This window comes from Oenanthe melanoleuca, chromosome 9, assembly GCF_029582105.1.
Source record: "Oenanthe melanoleuca isolate GR-GAL-2019-014 chromosome 9, OMel1.0, whole genome shotgun sequence".
Taxonomy (NCBI): Eukaryota; Metazoa; Chordata; class Aves; order Passeriformes; family Muscicapidae; genus Oenanthe; species Oenanthe melanoleuca.
This window is the reverse complement of record NC_079343.1, coordinates 17,865,096-17,882,169: the sequence shown is the minus strand read 5'-3', so window position 1 is coordinate 17,882,169 and position 17,074 is coordinate 17,865,096. Positions and strand designations below refer to the sequence as shown.

Sequence of the window (17,074 nt, the reverse complement as noted above, 5' to 3'; positions counted from 1 at the left end):
TAAAACCCAATCCCAAGAGCTCACAGCACAACAAGCTTTTACTTGAAAATTCCTTCTCTGAGTAGAATATTGCCTTTACAAACTTAAACAGAGAAGAAACACAGGTATGTTATTGGTAGGTTCACATTGCTAAGAAGGTGAAGAAGATACAGAGAGAGGGAAGATGGCTCTACTTTAAAAAAAAAAAAAAAAAACTACTTAAAAAACTTGGGATTTAGCAGAAATGTTTCCACTTGACCTGAGTATATTTGCATTGAGGTTTGAACCAAACACCATTAATAAAGAGTGGGGTGGAAAAAAGCCTGACTGGGTGGGTACCACCCCAGGTATCCACTGAACTGCAGAGGTTATGGCAACTCACTGGGCCTGATTATACCATAAAAAATAAAGAAAAAAACATTCCTTGGAGATCTTTGCAATGGCACAAATTTCACTGCTATTCTCCCACACTAACAGGCAAAACTTAACTCTGCTTAGAAATGTCACTCCCATTTATTTCAGTAGGAATTCTGCTTGCACTAAAACCTAAAACAGGCACCAGATACTCTTCCCAAGCCCTCAGGGTTTGCACCATTTAGTTTTTACCATGCAGTTGGAATATAAATAATTGTTATGGTTTGACATTGCTCCCTCTCTAATATTGCACAGAGGCTTTACTAAGAAATGCCTTCAGCTGATTCTGTGCAATGGCATGGAAGTGCTCAGTGATCTGTTATGTCTCTAGATACCAAGATGCCTCACCTTTTGCTTTTTTATCATTTAAAAATTCTCATTTATTATTAATGGCATTACTAGTAAAATGCCATTACTAATGTTTTATTAGCAAAACATCAGTGCAGCACTGACTCACAATTATAAAACAGCAAAAGGCTCTGCAGCAGCAGCATTTGCATCTTTGAAACCCTGCCCTTCAATGACACAAAAATCTTCCAGCAATATAAGCTGGGGCTCTGTGCATGATGAACTACTATTATTTTTAGGGAACTGTACAACTTTATTTATTAATGGTTATGTGATGTATGCCAGGAATCTGACAGGATGTTCTGCAGGACATCTCTTCAATGATCGCTTTTGGAACCCTCGCCTGCAATTTTAAATTATATAACCTTCACATTGCATTTCACAGCTTTCTGTATGTAATTATAATGGAGTGGCAGCTATGCTGTAGTTAATGTTGAATGTTGTTTTCTGCTTAAAGGTCAAGTCTATTCTAAAATCCATATTCTTAGTGAGATTGTCTTGAAGATTTGCTGTGCCTACTTGGTATGCAGAGCAGTGGTCTAAATTATGATTATTTGTGGAAGAGGTTTCGGAGAAACTCTTCTATAAATAAAAGATAAATAAAGCTGCACTAAAACTTCTAAATGTTACCAAAAATCACATGATTCTTCTCATTTGTGTGTATGTGTTATTCAACCTATAGCCCTAACCATCTGCAGAACTGATTTCAGTTGCTAGGGATTCATTTTAGCTAGTGCATGTCTCTTCAGAGAAGAAATCTTTAAAAATGTTAATAAAGATAATAATGAACTAAATTTGGCATGCCTAAAAGAATTAAATGCACACATGTATCAAAATTCCCTCTAGCTTGGTATTTTGCACCAATGTGCCATCAAAAATGACTGAAAGACTTAGGAAAAGATGCTGTGATTATTTAATCTAAATTAAACACTCTCTGCCTTTGGAATTCAAGATGTGCGAGTGAGCACACTGCAGAAGGCTCATTTAGAAATTTTGCCTGGGGATAAAAATAACCTGGGAAGATTTTAAAATTTTCTAAAACCAACCCGCTGACACCAATCTTAATTCTGAAATATTGTTAAGGAAATTACCACTGATTAGCTGGAGGGAAGAGAAAAGATAATAAGGGTGCACTAATCACATTTCCAGCACAATGAAACCGAATCAAATGAAAGCAAGCTTTGGGGTCAAGGACTTCCTGATGCACTGTCCCCTCCAGAGGAACTCCAGAGCTTTTGGTGCAGAGCTGGAAATAAAGAGAGCTGCCAGCACTGGCAGCAAACAGGGCTGTAAATCTGAGCAGAGAGGGGAGGGGGCTGCAGGACACACAGGTGGGGATTGCAGGAGTGGGAAAGGTCAGAGGAACAGGCAGTGGAGGAGAGGAAGACTCCCATCTTCCTGCAAAGGACCTGGGAAAGAAGGGAATGGATGGGGAGAGAATACATCTAAAGACAGCCAGAAGAAAACGGGATATTGAGTAAGAAGTGAGCAAACTCCCTTCCCTGTGAAAGAGGATCTGACAGCAAAATCCAAGTCCTGCTTCCCTTATTCCCCTCTTGCCAAGATTGAAGAATGGTGGGAAGATGACTTGAGTGAGTTTAACAGATGGGCTTGTACTTCCCAGATTGCTTCAGGTTGCATTAATCTCTGCAGTGGGTTCTCATTTAGCTGAGAAAATGTCACCAAAACAAACGAACCAGAGCAGACTGGGACGTGACCAGCAGGAGCAGGGAATCTCTCCTGCCTGGTGAGGGGAGAGGCAGGCAGGCAGCATTCCCACTTGGCTGCTCCCTGCAGCCCCTCCAGAACTCATCAAAGACACCCCCTGGCTGCTGGGAGCACAAATGCCTCAGGTCAGCAGATGCTGCAACAGAGGAATCAGTAGAAATTGGGAATGTGGATGGTGGCAGAGGAGTCAAAGTGGTCAGGGAACAGGGGCAGAGCAGTGGCACAAATACAAAATAGACACAGTGAAGTGATGGGAGAATTGCCTTGGAGATGAGCACAGATCATTTCTACCCATAAACCCTCAAATAATCCCTGCCTGCACGTGCATCTCCATTTCAAGAACCTGCCATCCTCTCCTGGCTCCTGGACCAACACAGTCCTTCCAGTGTATGAAAGGTCCAGGAAAGAAACAGGATGTTTTGCTGGGCTTGCTGAGAGCCCATGAGGGTGGAAACAAACCCCAAACCAGAAGAGAGCACCAGCAAAGGAACCAACAGGGATTTGGTGCATTATCCCAGGAGAAACAGAATAGTGAATCGTGAGACAATGCCATATAACAGAGGACTCCAAGTACCTCAGTTTGAAGTATGAAAGCAGACTTAGCATTGCCAAAAGTTCCTTAACACTTCCACAAAGCAAAGAGTGAATAAATTGAAGGTGAAAGGGAAGTGAGGAAAACTTCGGGTCACACAAACAGAATTTCAGAAAATGCGTGAATACAAAGCAAATACAATTTACATTTTGCTTTAATTAGTCTGTCCTTGAACGTTATTCCAACACACAAACCATTACATCTGCTAGGATTATTTCAAGTTGCTAAAGAAACAGTGCAGGGAGCAGACAAACATTGTGGACAGTGTTTGTTCCAGAAGCTGCTGCACTCAGCAGAACTGATTGAAACCAACTGCCCAGTGCCCTGAGTGCCACCCAGGCTCCTGCAAGCCCCAATAAATCTCTGTTTCTCCTTTGGTGCACTCAGGGATCACCATTTACCAGTGTGGAACTGAAGGGGGACACCAGATTTTGGGGGTTCACAGCCCCCTCCACTCCCCAGGGACACCCCAGAGCTCCTGGACCCCAGTGCTGCAGGAGGCAGGAGCAGCACATTCAGATTCACCACACCACCCTCACTTGGAGACTGGCTGGATACCATCTGACAATGCATTTTGCTTTAATGCATAAATTTGAAGCAATGTAATTTCCATTTATATGTGCACTCTGTTGGCCAGAGCAGCTTTCCTGTTTTTATCAAGCAGACAAAAGGTTTAAGCTCTATAAAAGGTGGCTGATATTTAAGTTTTAATAAAAATATATTTCAGGTATGTCATTCTTTCCTTAGGCTGACCTAGCCTACAATATATTATTTACATAACTGCTGCAATATCTATTTCAGAAGTGACTCGACAGCCCTCTCCAGAACTGTAAGCTGCCCTGCCTGTCACCATGATGGGTAAACACTGTCACCTTTTCACAGCCCAATGAAATATAGAGAAGCAGTAAAGTGCACCATCCATCACAATGGCACTAAGTAGGTTTTTGAAGTAGATTTCAGATCACAAATGCTCACATTTTTAGTCACAAATGCTGTTTAGACTGTTACCAGAAAGCACAAATTGGATGGCTCATATACAATGGCCGTATGATGAATGGACATGACAGGTGGTCAAAGAAAATGAGTCTTGCTGTTCTACAAATAACCTTGTCAACATCAAAGTGGAGCTGTAGCTCTGCTGGTAGCCAGACTGAAATAGCTTAATGGTTTTATTTGCTTCAACTTCTAGCAAACCAAACAGACAAATGAGATACAATGAAGCAGCAGCATCGAGGCAGTATTAGCAATTCAGCCTGATTAAATGACACATAATAGGAATTTTCTGCTAAGGATGTGCCACATTTGAAAGAAAATTATTCAGGTTATGAGTAGCTGTTATAAAAATACCTGTTCACAGGCAAACCCTCGTGATTTTGCAATCACAAACCACTGCAGGATGTTCAAAATACGCGACTTGTAGCTCCACTGCAAGCAATCAAGTCACTTTCTGATGGCTGAACCCAGCAACAGCCACCACCTGCTACTTCTCATTTAAAGTTTTTCTACTTCCATTAGTTTAAATAGTAGAGATTAGGGTGTAGGATTGAAAGTCAGGAAGGTTAGATCACTACCAACTTACCTGTAGCCTAAAGAAATAGGAAAATTTCCCTTTTAGGCAAAAATTCTAGATCTAAGGAGATTTCAGGAAGACTTTTTGAAGAACATCTCAACTTTTGCAAGGGTGCTGAGGTATCTCAAAGAATTAACTGTAAAACTGTGCAGAGAGTAATTCTTTGGCTCCAGTGCAAGTCTGGAGTTTTGCCAAAGCCAAGGTCCAGCCCTTGTGATAAGGATGGTGTGTGTGGGCCTCGTTTCTGCTGAACTCACAAGAGAAAAGTGCCCTGGAACATAATTTAAAGCGGAATTCCCACGTGCTGCTTTTCCCGGAACACTGGATTTCCTTCAACCTGATGAATTTGTCAGCAACCCATTGACATTCATGAAATAAAACCTCAAAGGTCACAACCACTCTTCTCTCTGGTTACAGTTAGTCTTACAAAGTTACAATGAGAAAATAACATTAAATACGGAGTTTTCAGGTGATAGGAGTACATTGAAAAGTTAAAGTGTGTATCATGCAAGTTAGAACATCTGCTTGCCTACTTCATTTTGCTTCTCTGCAGCAAATTTAAAGTGGACAGAGCCCCAGAACAGAGGCTGACAAGACTCAGCAATGGAGAGTAGGCATGTTTAAATATCAAGATGTTCACAAAATGTTCCTTTATACCCTGTGAGTGTTCTAAGCCTCATGTCTTTTAAATAAGAAACCAAGATGGAAAGCCCCCAGCATCAGTGGAATAAAAAAATATGATATTTTTAAAAGGAGGAAGATGAAAATAATGCAATTAGCAGTGAGATTGTTATTTTTATATTTTAGAAATATTAAGATTTACACTATCTCAGCTAGGAAACAGAAATGATAGCCTCTGAGTGCACTCTCAAAATATTTAGCAAGAAGCTAAAGGAATACAGACAGTGAAGACAGTACACAGGAAAAAAACAAGATAATCCAAGATCTTATTTCACTTGGCAAGTAACAAATCCAAACAGGTAGAATCTTTTTGCTGACAAAACTTCCTGGAGTAACTACAATAAGATAAAACTACAAATCAGTGTTTTCAAGAGGAAACAGAGCTGATGTGTCAACTGAGTTGTCACAGAAGAAACTATGTGAGATCCACAACCATCATTCAGAGGCTCCAGGTATTAGCCCAGCACTCCCACCAGCCTCATCTTATCCTTCCTACAGGCATCCCTCAAACCAGTAGCACTCACAAATCAGCAAGGATGAAGTGAAACTCTAGACACAGCTTCCAGACTTTTACACACAAGCAAAATGTGCCAATTCATAAACACAGACACTTAAAAAAAATTCTTCACATAGATACACGTGTGTATATCTATATATCCTATGAAGTGTTCATATATTTAAGGTTAATTAAGATAAGTATGATTGGCCACATCATAATTCACATAAATACATTTATTTTAAGGCTGGGCATTTTAGCATATCAATTGGATTTGATGATCTTAGAGGTGTTTTCCTACCTAAATAATTCTGTGATTCTAGGTGCAATTTTCCAGTCAAGTTTCCTAACTCTGTTTCACCACAAGTGACAGAGACAAATGGCCAGGTTACCTCAAGAGTTCCTTTGGCAGAATAAGCTGCGTACGAGTACAGGAGGTCTGGGCTGTGAAGGGTTTTGGGGTCCCTGCTGCACTGCTGTCCACTTGGATAAAAGCACTCCCCGCTGCTCTGCAGAGTGACTGTGTTTGAAGAAGGGCCTGGCAGGTCAAGCAGGACAGAGTAATTCACCAGCTGGACATCTTCCAGCCCTTGGGAACGCCACCGAGCCAGGATCTTCATGGCAATGTCTGCATCATCTTCTCTGGGGAACTCTAACAAATCCCTGGGAAAAAAACAAACAAACACACAAGTAAACATGGGTTTAGTTTATTTCCCACCTGGACTTTGTACCTTAGTAGGAATCAGTGCATCACTGTATTAAAAACCTACCATCAAACATGCAAAAAAACCATACAACTTTCATTTTCTTTGCAAATGGTTTCATACCAAATACCAGACAATGGAAAATTAAAAAAAAAAAAAAAAAAAAAAGTATGTATAGAAACATATTCATATGAAATAAAGAATCCTACAGAAATTATAGCAACTGTTTCAAAATTCATGTGTTGTTTGCTGGTGAAATAGCTAAAAGAGCATAAATTTAACCAATCTTTGGACATGAAGAAGCCAATCTGAAGTAACATCTCAAGGACGTCTGGGGGGCATGATGCTGAAAATTAGTTATAATTACATAGTTATAATTACATGTTTGGCTTAAATTCATCAAGGAGAGCAAATTTACTAAACAGAATGGAACTGTTCCTCAAAATGATGTACTTGTTGTCAGTGAGTTCACATTTCCTACCTGCACTGAAGGATTACCTGAGCTTGGCCAGCACAAAAGGCAAACATGGGAATGATTTTGGCAGCATCCACTGACGGGTCAATCAGAACTCAGGTTGGTCTGGGTGTTATCACTGGGTTTGCATCCCTTCCAGCACTGGCTGGCACAGGGGCCACAGGATGAAGGCACCAGAGGACCACCCTCCTCCCCAGAATATTCCAAAGGATTCCAGATGCTGAAACTATTGCCAGGATAACTTCAGAGGATGGGCTTGCTGAAGGAACACTGAAGGCTTTCTCTACTTAGGCAAGCAGTCATGTAAGCCAAGAAGGGCACAAATAAAATTTTTTATTCAAATAAAAAGCACTACCCACGTGCAGCACAAGAAGCTCATGGAATATCTGCTGAATTCTGTGAAGTTGGGGTTTCTGGGGAGGATTTTTTGTGTGTCTAAGCAGTGCTCAGGACTGAAAAGAAGATTAAGGATCACAGATGTATTGATTTCCAAGCCCAGATACTGTCACTGCCTGAAAGTCTTGTCCACAAGACTTTTTTCTACAAAAAGGCCACTAAGCTTAACTGCTTTAAGGTCCTCAACAGAACTTCAAAAATTACCCTGGTTGTCTTGCACACATCAAAAATAAACCACTGAATAATGTAAAGGATTTTTAAGCAAGCAGAAGGTATCTGAGAATCCCACCAGGTGTGTTCCAGGTACCCCTGCAATATCCAAAACTGCAGGTGGGAAGCTCCTGGCTAAAGGTACTGGCACTACTTCCAGGGAGAGCCCAGCAAGCAAAGATTATGATGGAAGTCAAGCACAAGGGCTCCCTTCTCCACCCATCTTGTGGCTGAACATTTGAAAAATGAACATTTACTGACTAGACAGCATCAAGGCCTTAAAAGGGCAGAAAGTGAAGTTATAACACCCATTACACCTAGAAATGGCTCAAAAATTATATACTCCATTCAAATGCCTAATGCCCACCCATCAAATTACATAGGGAGAACTATTCCTACATGCAAAAGACTTTAAAAAAATAGACTTATCTTTGTACAAATGTGTTTTTTATAAAATATATTTGTTCAAAGCAGTATGTTGTATGCCAGGCTGCATTGCTCCAACAAGGCTGTTAACACACAAAGTTCAAAATCTTCACAACACTGGCCTTATGCTGGGACTTCAGGGATCCTGTCAGGAACAATAACTGTCTTGCAGATTTAATGTTTTTAAATTTTCTAAAATAAGTCTTCAAGCAGTCTACATCACACAGATGACTTAATCCAATCTGCAGTATATTACAAGTTTCCAATTTCATCTCCTGTGCCTGCTTAATGTAATGACATAAACTTGGGCAGTGCAGCAATACAGAAAAGTTTTTTGATTAACACAATCATTAACAGAATATCTGCATTTCCCTCAGGTGATAGAAACATTAATAGAATAAATAATTAAGGAAACTTATCTCAGGCCAATAGGGTTATGGCACATTGCAGCCAGAAGTATTCAGTCACAATAAAAGAAATTAAGCATTAAAAGAAGAATATACAATAAGCAAATTGCTCCCTTACTAACAGAAGTTACTTTCCACCTCATAATTAAATCAACATGTCTTTGAAACTTTTGTGACAACATATCTGATTAAGTTTCAGAAATGATCCCACTATTTACTCCATAATGTCTTTATAGCATGCTAAAATCAAATTGCAAATTATGAGCACACATTATTTTACAATAAATCAGCACATATTAAACTACTTTGATAAATCTTATGAACACCACCAGAAATTTTTTTTTCCTGATTTACTCCAATAGCTGACTTGCATTTGCCTTTGATGCTGACTACATGAACTTGCAGAGAGAGATCACTGAACTCATTATTTTTTCACATACTAATTGTATAACAAGTAAAATATGCAAAATCAGTATTTCCTAACGCCAGCCAAATTCAGAAAATTGTCAAGTTTGGCAGTTCAGCCTGGAAGAATATCAACACTTCACAGTCCTTCTTTGCAAATGCTCCAATTATTTCCTTTCAGAACTCCCAGGGCTCAGAGACTCCCAGCAGCAGGATTTCAGCACTGGAGAGGAGCAGCCCCTTGGGATGAGGATGATTCTCAGCTCCCCAAGCAGCTGCATGCTCAGAAGGAACCAATACCAAAGCAATTGCCAATTTCCATTTACATCACTGTCCCTGGTGATTTCAGCCAAATTTTTGACTCCCTTTGGTCACATTAAAAATATACTTTATTCAGGTGCTTTTTCAGGTTCATTCACTGGGAATAAACACAAAGTTTATGGGCACATCTCTGTTGCTGTAAATCTGTGTAATCCAGGAAAGTGGGGCCACCACAGACTGAAGATTTGGTCTCAAGTCAGAATCAACACTAATAAATATAACAATGCCAGTTAGAATATTCCTGTGCCTTTATAGGATACTCTCAGAGATTTCCACAAATTCCTGACCTTTACTTTCTAATACAGATCAGTATTGAATTGATGTATATCAGAACACGACATAAGCTCATTTCTTGATCACTTTCCTTCCTCTCAAAATGTTCAGTTCCTGAATTAAAAAAAAAAACAAACAACCAAAAAAACAGGTAAAATTGCACTTAAAGCCCAGAAAGCTCACCCTACTTCACTTGACTAAGACAGAGATTTTCCACTTTGATGTGATGAAAAGACCACCACTGTTGAAGATTCAAAGTCCTAAACATAGAAAAATAATTTTCAATATGTTGAAGATATACCTGTAATAAAGCCAGGGGTTCTGCAGCCTCTGCAGCTTCAAAAGGCTATTCTTTACCAGATGATTATAAAAGATAAATGAACACACACACAAAATATACAAATTTCATTTTCAATTTGGCAGCCATGGGGAACACAGACCTGCCGTGCCTTAATGGAAAGTCATTTGCTACAACAGCACATTTTGACACAGTTTGCCAAAGGAGAGAACAAGGTATTGCAAATAAGCCAGCTGGGACACTGAAACACCACTCAACAGATACTGAAAAATTACAACAGGTCACTCTAACAACCAAGAGATGGAATAATTTAACTACATGACACAATTACTTCTCAGATAATCCTATTAATTTGCTATAAAGCCCCATGAAAAAAAAAAATTGGAATTGCAGAAGGATTCTACAGATTCAATCTGAAAAATCTACCAGGACAAAAATTACCCATATATATATATATATAAAAATTCAAGTGTGGTTGGTTTGGTTAGTTCTTTTATTTTCAGATTTACCACCTGTACTGCCATGAGCATGGGGAACTGGTCTACAATTCCTGGGCTACCAAGGAAAAAAAAACTGAATTCCAGTTTTGCTGAGTTAGATGTTTAAGTGCCTTATTCCCATCTTTTGACTTTAAATTTCCACTATTTTCTTCCAGCTCACCAAAACTGCTCACAAAGCAACTACTGTAATTTTAGACAAGAGCTAACAACACATGTGATTTTGGGATTTTTACAGATCGATTTTTCGGCTGAGTAGCTGCTCTCAGATCCTGTGAGTTGCTATGACTGCTCATATTTTGTAAAGCTGCACCAGATCAAAGTGTTCTCTTGTCTAACACGACACTCCCATCAGTAGCTGGGAGCAGAAAATCACAAAAGAATGCAGGAAATGCATCACGTGGGGTTATTACATTTATAGCCTCTCATGCAAACGCCTTTTTTTAATTTTTTTTTTTTGTTTTTAAATCTCAAACTTTGTCCAGGCTGATTTTCAAAGCTGTTTTCATATGTTGAGGATTTCAGAGCTCGTTTCAGTCCATTGAGAGCTGAGCTGTGGCACCAACACAGGAACTGCTCAGCAGATGCACCAGCACTTCCCACACTTGCAGAAAGAGGAGTTATTTGTGTCCATCACACACAGTGTGCACACAGAGGAAACGCTCAGGAAATACCACCTGCCCAAGCCACATCTGCTTCAGCTTTAATTACATGTTCCTGTTAATTAGGGCACTCCACCAGGCTGGTCTCCAACCTGCCCGGTTGGATTTCCCATGGCCTGAACTGATGGCCACAAATTTGCTGCTCCCAAAATATATAAATAAATAAATTCAGGTCCAAGAGAAGATAAATATTTATCAGGAGGGTCCTGAAGCACCTCAGGTTCTTCAGGTGATACACTGCAAGGTCACCAGCATCTGCTGCAGAAAAAGCTGATTTATCAAATGTGCTCTGCCACATCTACCATCAGTCTGCAGACATTCTGCATAGTCTGGACATGTTTCTAGCAATAATAATTTGTAATAATAATTTGTAATAATAACAATTAACCTTGCTCATTCTTGGGTAACAACTTATTGCTTTTTCTACCCAAGGGAATATTTACAGAGTTGCATCTGCACAAAAAATTTTACATAAGGCTTACAATATACATTTTAAGATGCTTTAACATAAAGAAGCACAATTCATGCTTTTAACAAAAAGGTATGATTTATGGCAGCTTTTACTTCTCACAGACACAGAATAAATTCAATTCATGAAATCATGAAAAATATGGAGTGTCAGAAAACAGAATGCCAGTTCTAGATTTGGTTGTGCAGTTCTTTAGCAAAAAAAACAACAACAACAACAACAAAAAACTACTCTGGAATTTTATCTTTTTAAAAAACATTATGTGTACTGTGGCTTTCAGGTATTTCCAATAAAAGTGTCATAAGCTCTCTCTTTAGAAAAATCATACTATGAGAAAACAGAGAAATACTTTAAACAAAACTTTATAGCATTTTTGCACTGTGTTTGTCCACCTGGGTATTAGACTTTCACAGGGGTACCTGACTGTGTCTATCTTATCCTATCATAGTATAAATTCATGCAGAACTGCTCCAGGGCAAACCTCTCATTTTCCTGAGAAGTTCTTTGCCACAGGATTGAAGAACACTCTCAGATCTCAGCCCCTGCTGGCTCCCAAGCTTAGCTATTTTGTACATTTATGTTTTTTCACTACAGGACCGCCAAGTTTATTGCTCCTACCCATCACATCAGTCAAATGCCTTTTATACTTTTAAAATAAAACTCATGGGGATAGTTCAAATCTCACTTTGCAACAACATGATGCAAGCCAAACTTGCATTCAAGGCAGATGGTGGAAGGCATTGAAAAATGACTGATTCCCTCACTATCTGATTCCAGTTTATTGGAAAACAAGCAATTCTTTGTTCCACTACACTGAACATTGCTAAGTCATGAGTTTGCCATAGGTGAGCTTTCCAAAATGTCAGTTATATGAAATTTAGTCAGCATCCAAATCTTCCAAATACTTCTGAACACTACAAGGCCAATATGAGATGAGCAAATCACTCAAGGGGGGACAGGTGGGCAGAGGCAGAGCTAGGAACAGAAACCAGGCTGGTTATTTACACTTGTGGCTTCAGTTGTCAAAAAGCTTTTCTTTTTTCCTTTTTTTAATTTTTCTTTTTCAAGCACTCACTTTTCTGTTGTGTACACCTTGCTCAATTACATAGAGATAGATGAGAGTGTCATTAATTTCTCTCCCTTCATTCTGAAAGCAAGTTAAAAAAAAAACCAAAAACACCAAAACACCACCAAAATAAACAACAAAAAACCAAAAATGAAAACAAAACCAAACAAACAAAAAAAAAAAGCCCCCAAAAATTCCAAAAACCCCAAACCACAAACAACCCACAGATGGTTATCACCATCTATTTTAAGAACAGTAAATGAACCACAGAACCCTTAACATGGGAAATGACAGCTCCAGTCCCTCAAATGGACTATTTCAAAGATCCTAAGATTTTATTCCACAGAAACAGGAGAGAGAAAATAACTTTTACATTGTGTACTTCAGTTCTAAAGAAGTCACTGCCATGTTCCACTGTTCCCTTTGGTTACAAGAATGACACACATTCCTTTTAGCAAAGCAAGGAGACCTTGCTTCTCCCTAGCACAAAACTTCAAATACTTACCACAAACTGGACTGATCTCCTCATACATTTATTCTATTTATTACAAAAAATTGCTTTCAACAGATGAGCTGTTGGCAAAAAAAGCTCTTTCAAAATGTGTACACAATGAAGATATCTACACAGGAAACCTCTTTTATTATTATTAAAAGAACTCTTGTTTGAAAGATGATCTCTCAAAATGATGCCATTTTCTTTCACAATCAATAACGTGCCCACAATTACAATCTTCTTATTAATTTTCACAGCTGTTAAGTTTCAGCCACAAGAGACAGGTTTTCCTCTGTGGTACAGACAATTGTGTGCATGCATCACAAACTGTATCTTTGTACAATTCCATCTAAAACATTTTAAACAAGCTGCACACTTTAACCTAAACCTTTATTTTGAACATACAAGATATCTTAGCCTCTGCTTTAAATACAGCCAAGGGAATATATCATTTTACCCAAAGCTTATAGATTTAATTCTTTAATGAAGGGCTTTACTCTGTTTTCTCCTGATGCAAGAGAAGCAGCAGCTCCAAGCAGCTGTGCCCTGCATTTTCCAGCAGGTTACAGTGCCAAGGGCAATGTCAAACCACAGCACAAGGAGGATGGGGAAAAGACAATTCCTCACCTTGAAATGTTTGCATATAACCCTGCATTGCCTGGCAGAGCACTGACCCAGCAAAACTTCACAACCATATAATCTTCTTTTCTTCCCAGACCACAGGGAACATGTCAGTGTCTCAATAAAATGTGACCAGCTGCATAATCAAGTCCAAGTGGTTCCTTTTACTGTCAGAGACAATTAGGTTTACTTCCAGCAAGAGACCATTTCTGTGTGAATGTGAATAGCACTGGATGGTTCTTTTTCTATACAGAAAACCTATTGATCAAAAAAAAAAACCCTTGAAACCTTCTTTTTATACAGGAAATCTGCTGATGGGAAAAAAAAAAAAAATCTCAATACTGCTCAACTGGCAGTATTTTATTCCTTTCAATTGCCAATCATTAGATTACAGTGTGAAGTCTAAAGTAATTACATTGAATGTGTCATTCTGATGGCACTGGACATCTTTATTAGACCTGTATGATTTAACTTTTAAATAATATCCCAGTTCTCAAAGGACAATGAGGAACTAAAATTAAAATAAATTAAAACAAAACAAAACAAGCAAACCTCACGCACACACAAAGAAAAAATCCACAACAACTTAGCAATGCTTAGCAAAGCTACCTATTATTAAAAGATTTTTCAAGAAGTTAACCTTATATACAGGAAAACCTAAGACAGCCACAAGATGATGCCATGTAACCTTCCTCATTTTCTTATCAGTATATGTTAATTTACCAGTGCAATTCTAATAGCACTGCAAAGATTCCTGGCTGATACGTCAGCTTGGATATTTTACAAAAATATTTAAAAGTTCAGTAGAGTGTTTTGGTTAAAATGAAAAGTTCGGATTAAAAGGGGGGAAAAAAAAAGAATGGATAAAATATCATCTCCCCATGCTTATGTAAGAAAAGTGTTATCACAAATGCCATATCACATAGCTTAGTTCTGATAATCTCCATCTCACCAGCTGAACTGTTTCAGATGCATTTGTTTTTATCTGGAAACACTGACAGCTTCCAAGTGACCCTTCAGTTCTAATACACAGCTGAGGAAATCAGCACTGATAACCAAAACACTGTCCTGAAGTTATTTACACTGTACCACAAATCCAACTGCTTGTGGATAAACTAAAAGCTCTCTCCAAAGGAGCAAGCATAAAATCTTATGAAGACAGGCTTGGGAAGAGACCACAGGAGATCATTTGGTTGGAGGCAGGCTCAGCTCACCCCACTGCCACTCCAGGCATTTGTTTTCCTGCCCTTTTCCAGAGATATAAACCTCTTGTCCATCCTAAATAATCACCCTGCTGTATTCAGATATAATGCATTTTCTCCTTTCCCCCACTCATGTGTTGAGAACAGATTAATCTTATTTTCTCTGCAAGTTTTTTTTACATACTTAAAGATTGCTCTCGTGGCCTTCCCTCAATTGATCTTGTCTTAAAATCAAATAGCCTCAGTGTTTTCATGCATTTTCCAGGAGCTACTGCTCCTGAAATCTCCAGCTGCCCTCCCTCACCTCTTCTGGCCCCTTTCCAGCCTGTCCCCACTGCTCTTGAAGCAGAAGTCCCACAAAAGGCCATTCTGAATTTGCCATTTGCACTAAAATGAGGGATTAGTATCCAATTATCGTCTGCCTCCATAAAATTCAATTATTATCCTTCTGCTGTCCTTTATTCTGATTTCAACTCTGTACCTCTCCAGCAAGTTCATCGACTCCTTCAGCTCTGCTGACCTCAAAGGGGCCTCACCATTTCATCACTCATTTCTTTCAAGAGGAATGGTCCTGAATACACCTTCCTGAACTGTATAAAACAGGTCAGATTTTCAAAGTGCTGAGAATCCAAGTGCTGTTAAAAATGCATTCACTTTCCCATCCCCATACCAGAAAGTTCTCAAAAAGACAACTAAGCTTAAGTGCTGGACTTCCAGAATTGCTCTATCTGCCCCACACCAGGTTTCCAAAGAATTCCAAAGCCTGGTTGTAGGCAAACAGAGCATAAATAAAAGACCAAGACAACAGCAATACACAGATATTCAGGAACTGGAATCCAGGCTGAGCAATTCCCCTACTATTCAGCACAATTTGTGAGTGCTCACTGCCAGGAGAAATGGTGTTGTGGTGCTGTGATGGTTCAACCCAAAGGCCAGAGTGGGGTGGCTGTTGCTAGACAGAAGTACTGCAATGCCAACTAAATATTTGGGAAAAAAAAAATTTAAAAGCAGAATTGTTACATAATAACAAAATTTCTTTACAGTTGTTTAAAGTCTCACTTTCTGCAAATACGAGTCTGAGTTTGCTCTTCACATGGTGTGTTAAGGAAGCCACAGAAAAACATGAGCACACAAAACAGGATTCAGAGATTCATCAGTTGAGCAGGTTTTTACTGGGTACATACAGAACACAGTCAAGTTATCTCCATTGCAGAAAAAATATTGTTGTGGCCATGCTGCACTGCTTCTTACATCTACTATGAAGACAAAGTCATCTATTAAAATATCAAGTAGCTGGAGGAATTGTGGGAGGCAGATGGTCTATTTGTTATTAGCATGACATGACTATCTATTCTTGGTAACAGACTACCCATGTGGACTATGCAGACACAACATTTCACCCCCAAGTTTCTTAAAAAACTGTGACATTAACACATGTGACACACTCACTGACATATAAAAAGGATAAATATCACAATGAAAAAATCAGTAAGGGGTTCAAAGTCTAAATATATTCAATCAAGCTGAATCAGAGCAGCTTCAGATCTTTTAAGCAGGGGGCAAAGAAAATGCCAAACCACAACTTTTGCAGTGTAGCTACAATCAAAACTGTATGAACAGAAAAAAAATTAGAAAATTGTGGCTATACCTGAAGCAACAGGCATTACAACAGAGGTATCTGTAAAGTCTGTGTTTTGGGAAAACTGAAGATAAATTGAATTTTTGTGTTTTATTGGAAGCTTTCAGAAAACAAATCTACCTTACTTAGCAAATGCAGGAAGCCAGTGGTTTCACTGCAGCCTAATGGATATCGTGTCCCTTCTTCAGCTCCTTCCTCCACTCCCCACAAAGTGGTTCAGATTTACAGCCCATACTGTGCCTGTTCTGGCACTTTCACTGCAGGCAGAATTCTGCCAGAAAGAGAAAACCACGACAGTGGAAGACTCACCAATTCCCCTGCTTTTATTCCTCAGAGCAGCACACTGAAATACAGATTTTTGTTATGGGCTTTGCACACATTTACTTTAATGAACTGACAAATTGTGCAAGTGCAAATCCACATGTGGATGCTACTTTGAAGTAGTTGTTCTGTTTGATGAAGAATCACTGCTGGCTTTTCTTTCTGCACATTTTCTGCTGGCTGCAGACATTCCCACAAGCAGTGGGAATAATAATCCATTATAATCCAATAATAATCCATAATAATCCAATGCCACAGAGCAGACACACCTCACCCCTGCCCCAAGTGCAATCTCTCCCCCAACCACAATCAAAACCATAGACAAGGAAGCTCCTTTTAAACCAAAATATATATGCCTAAATTTACAGTTTCTTCCAGAGC

At 39.1% G+C, this 17,074-nt stretch overlaps 1 protein-coding gene across 1 annotated transcript in view; it reads right to left on the bottom strand.

The window, feature by feature from the left end:
• NAALADL2 (N-acetylated alpha-linked acidic dipeptidase like 2) overlaps positions 1-17,074 on the bottom strand; it is a 298,774-nt gene that overhangs the window by 169,909 nt on the left and 111,791 nt on the right. The window contains exon 3 of the mRNA XM_056498926.1: positions 6,201-6,471. Within this exon, the coding sequence (XP_056354901.1) occupies positions 6,201-6,471 (271 nt within the window). The remainder of the gene's footprint in view (positions 1-6,200; positions 6,472-17,074) is intronic.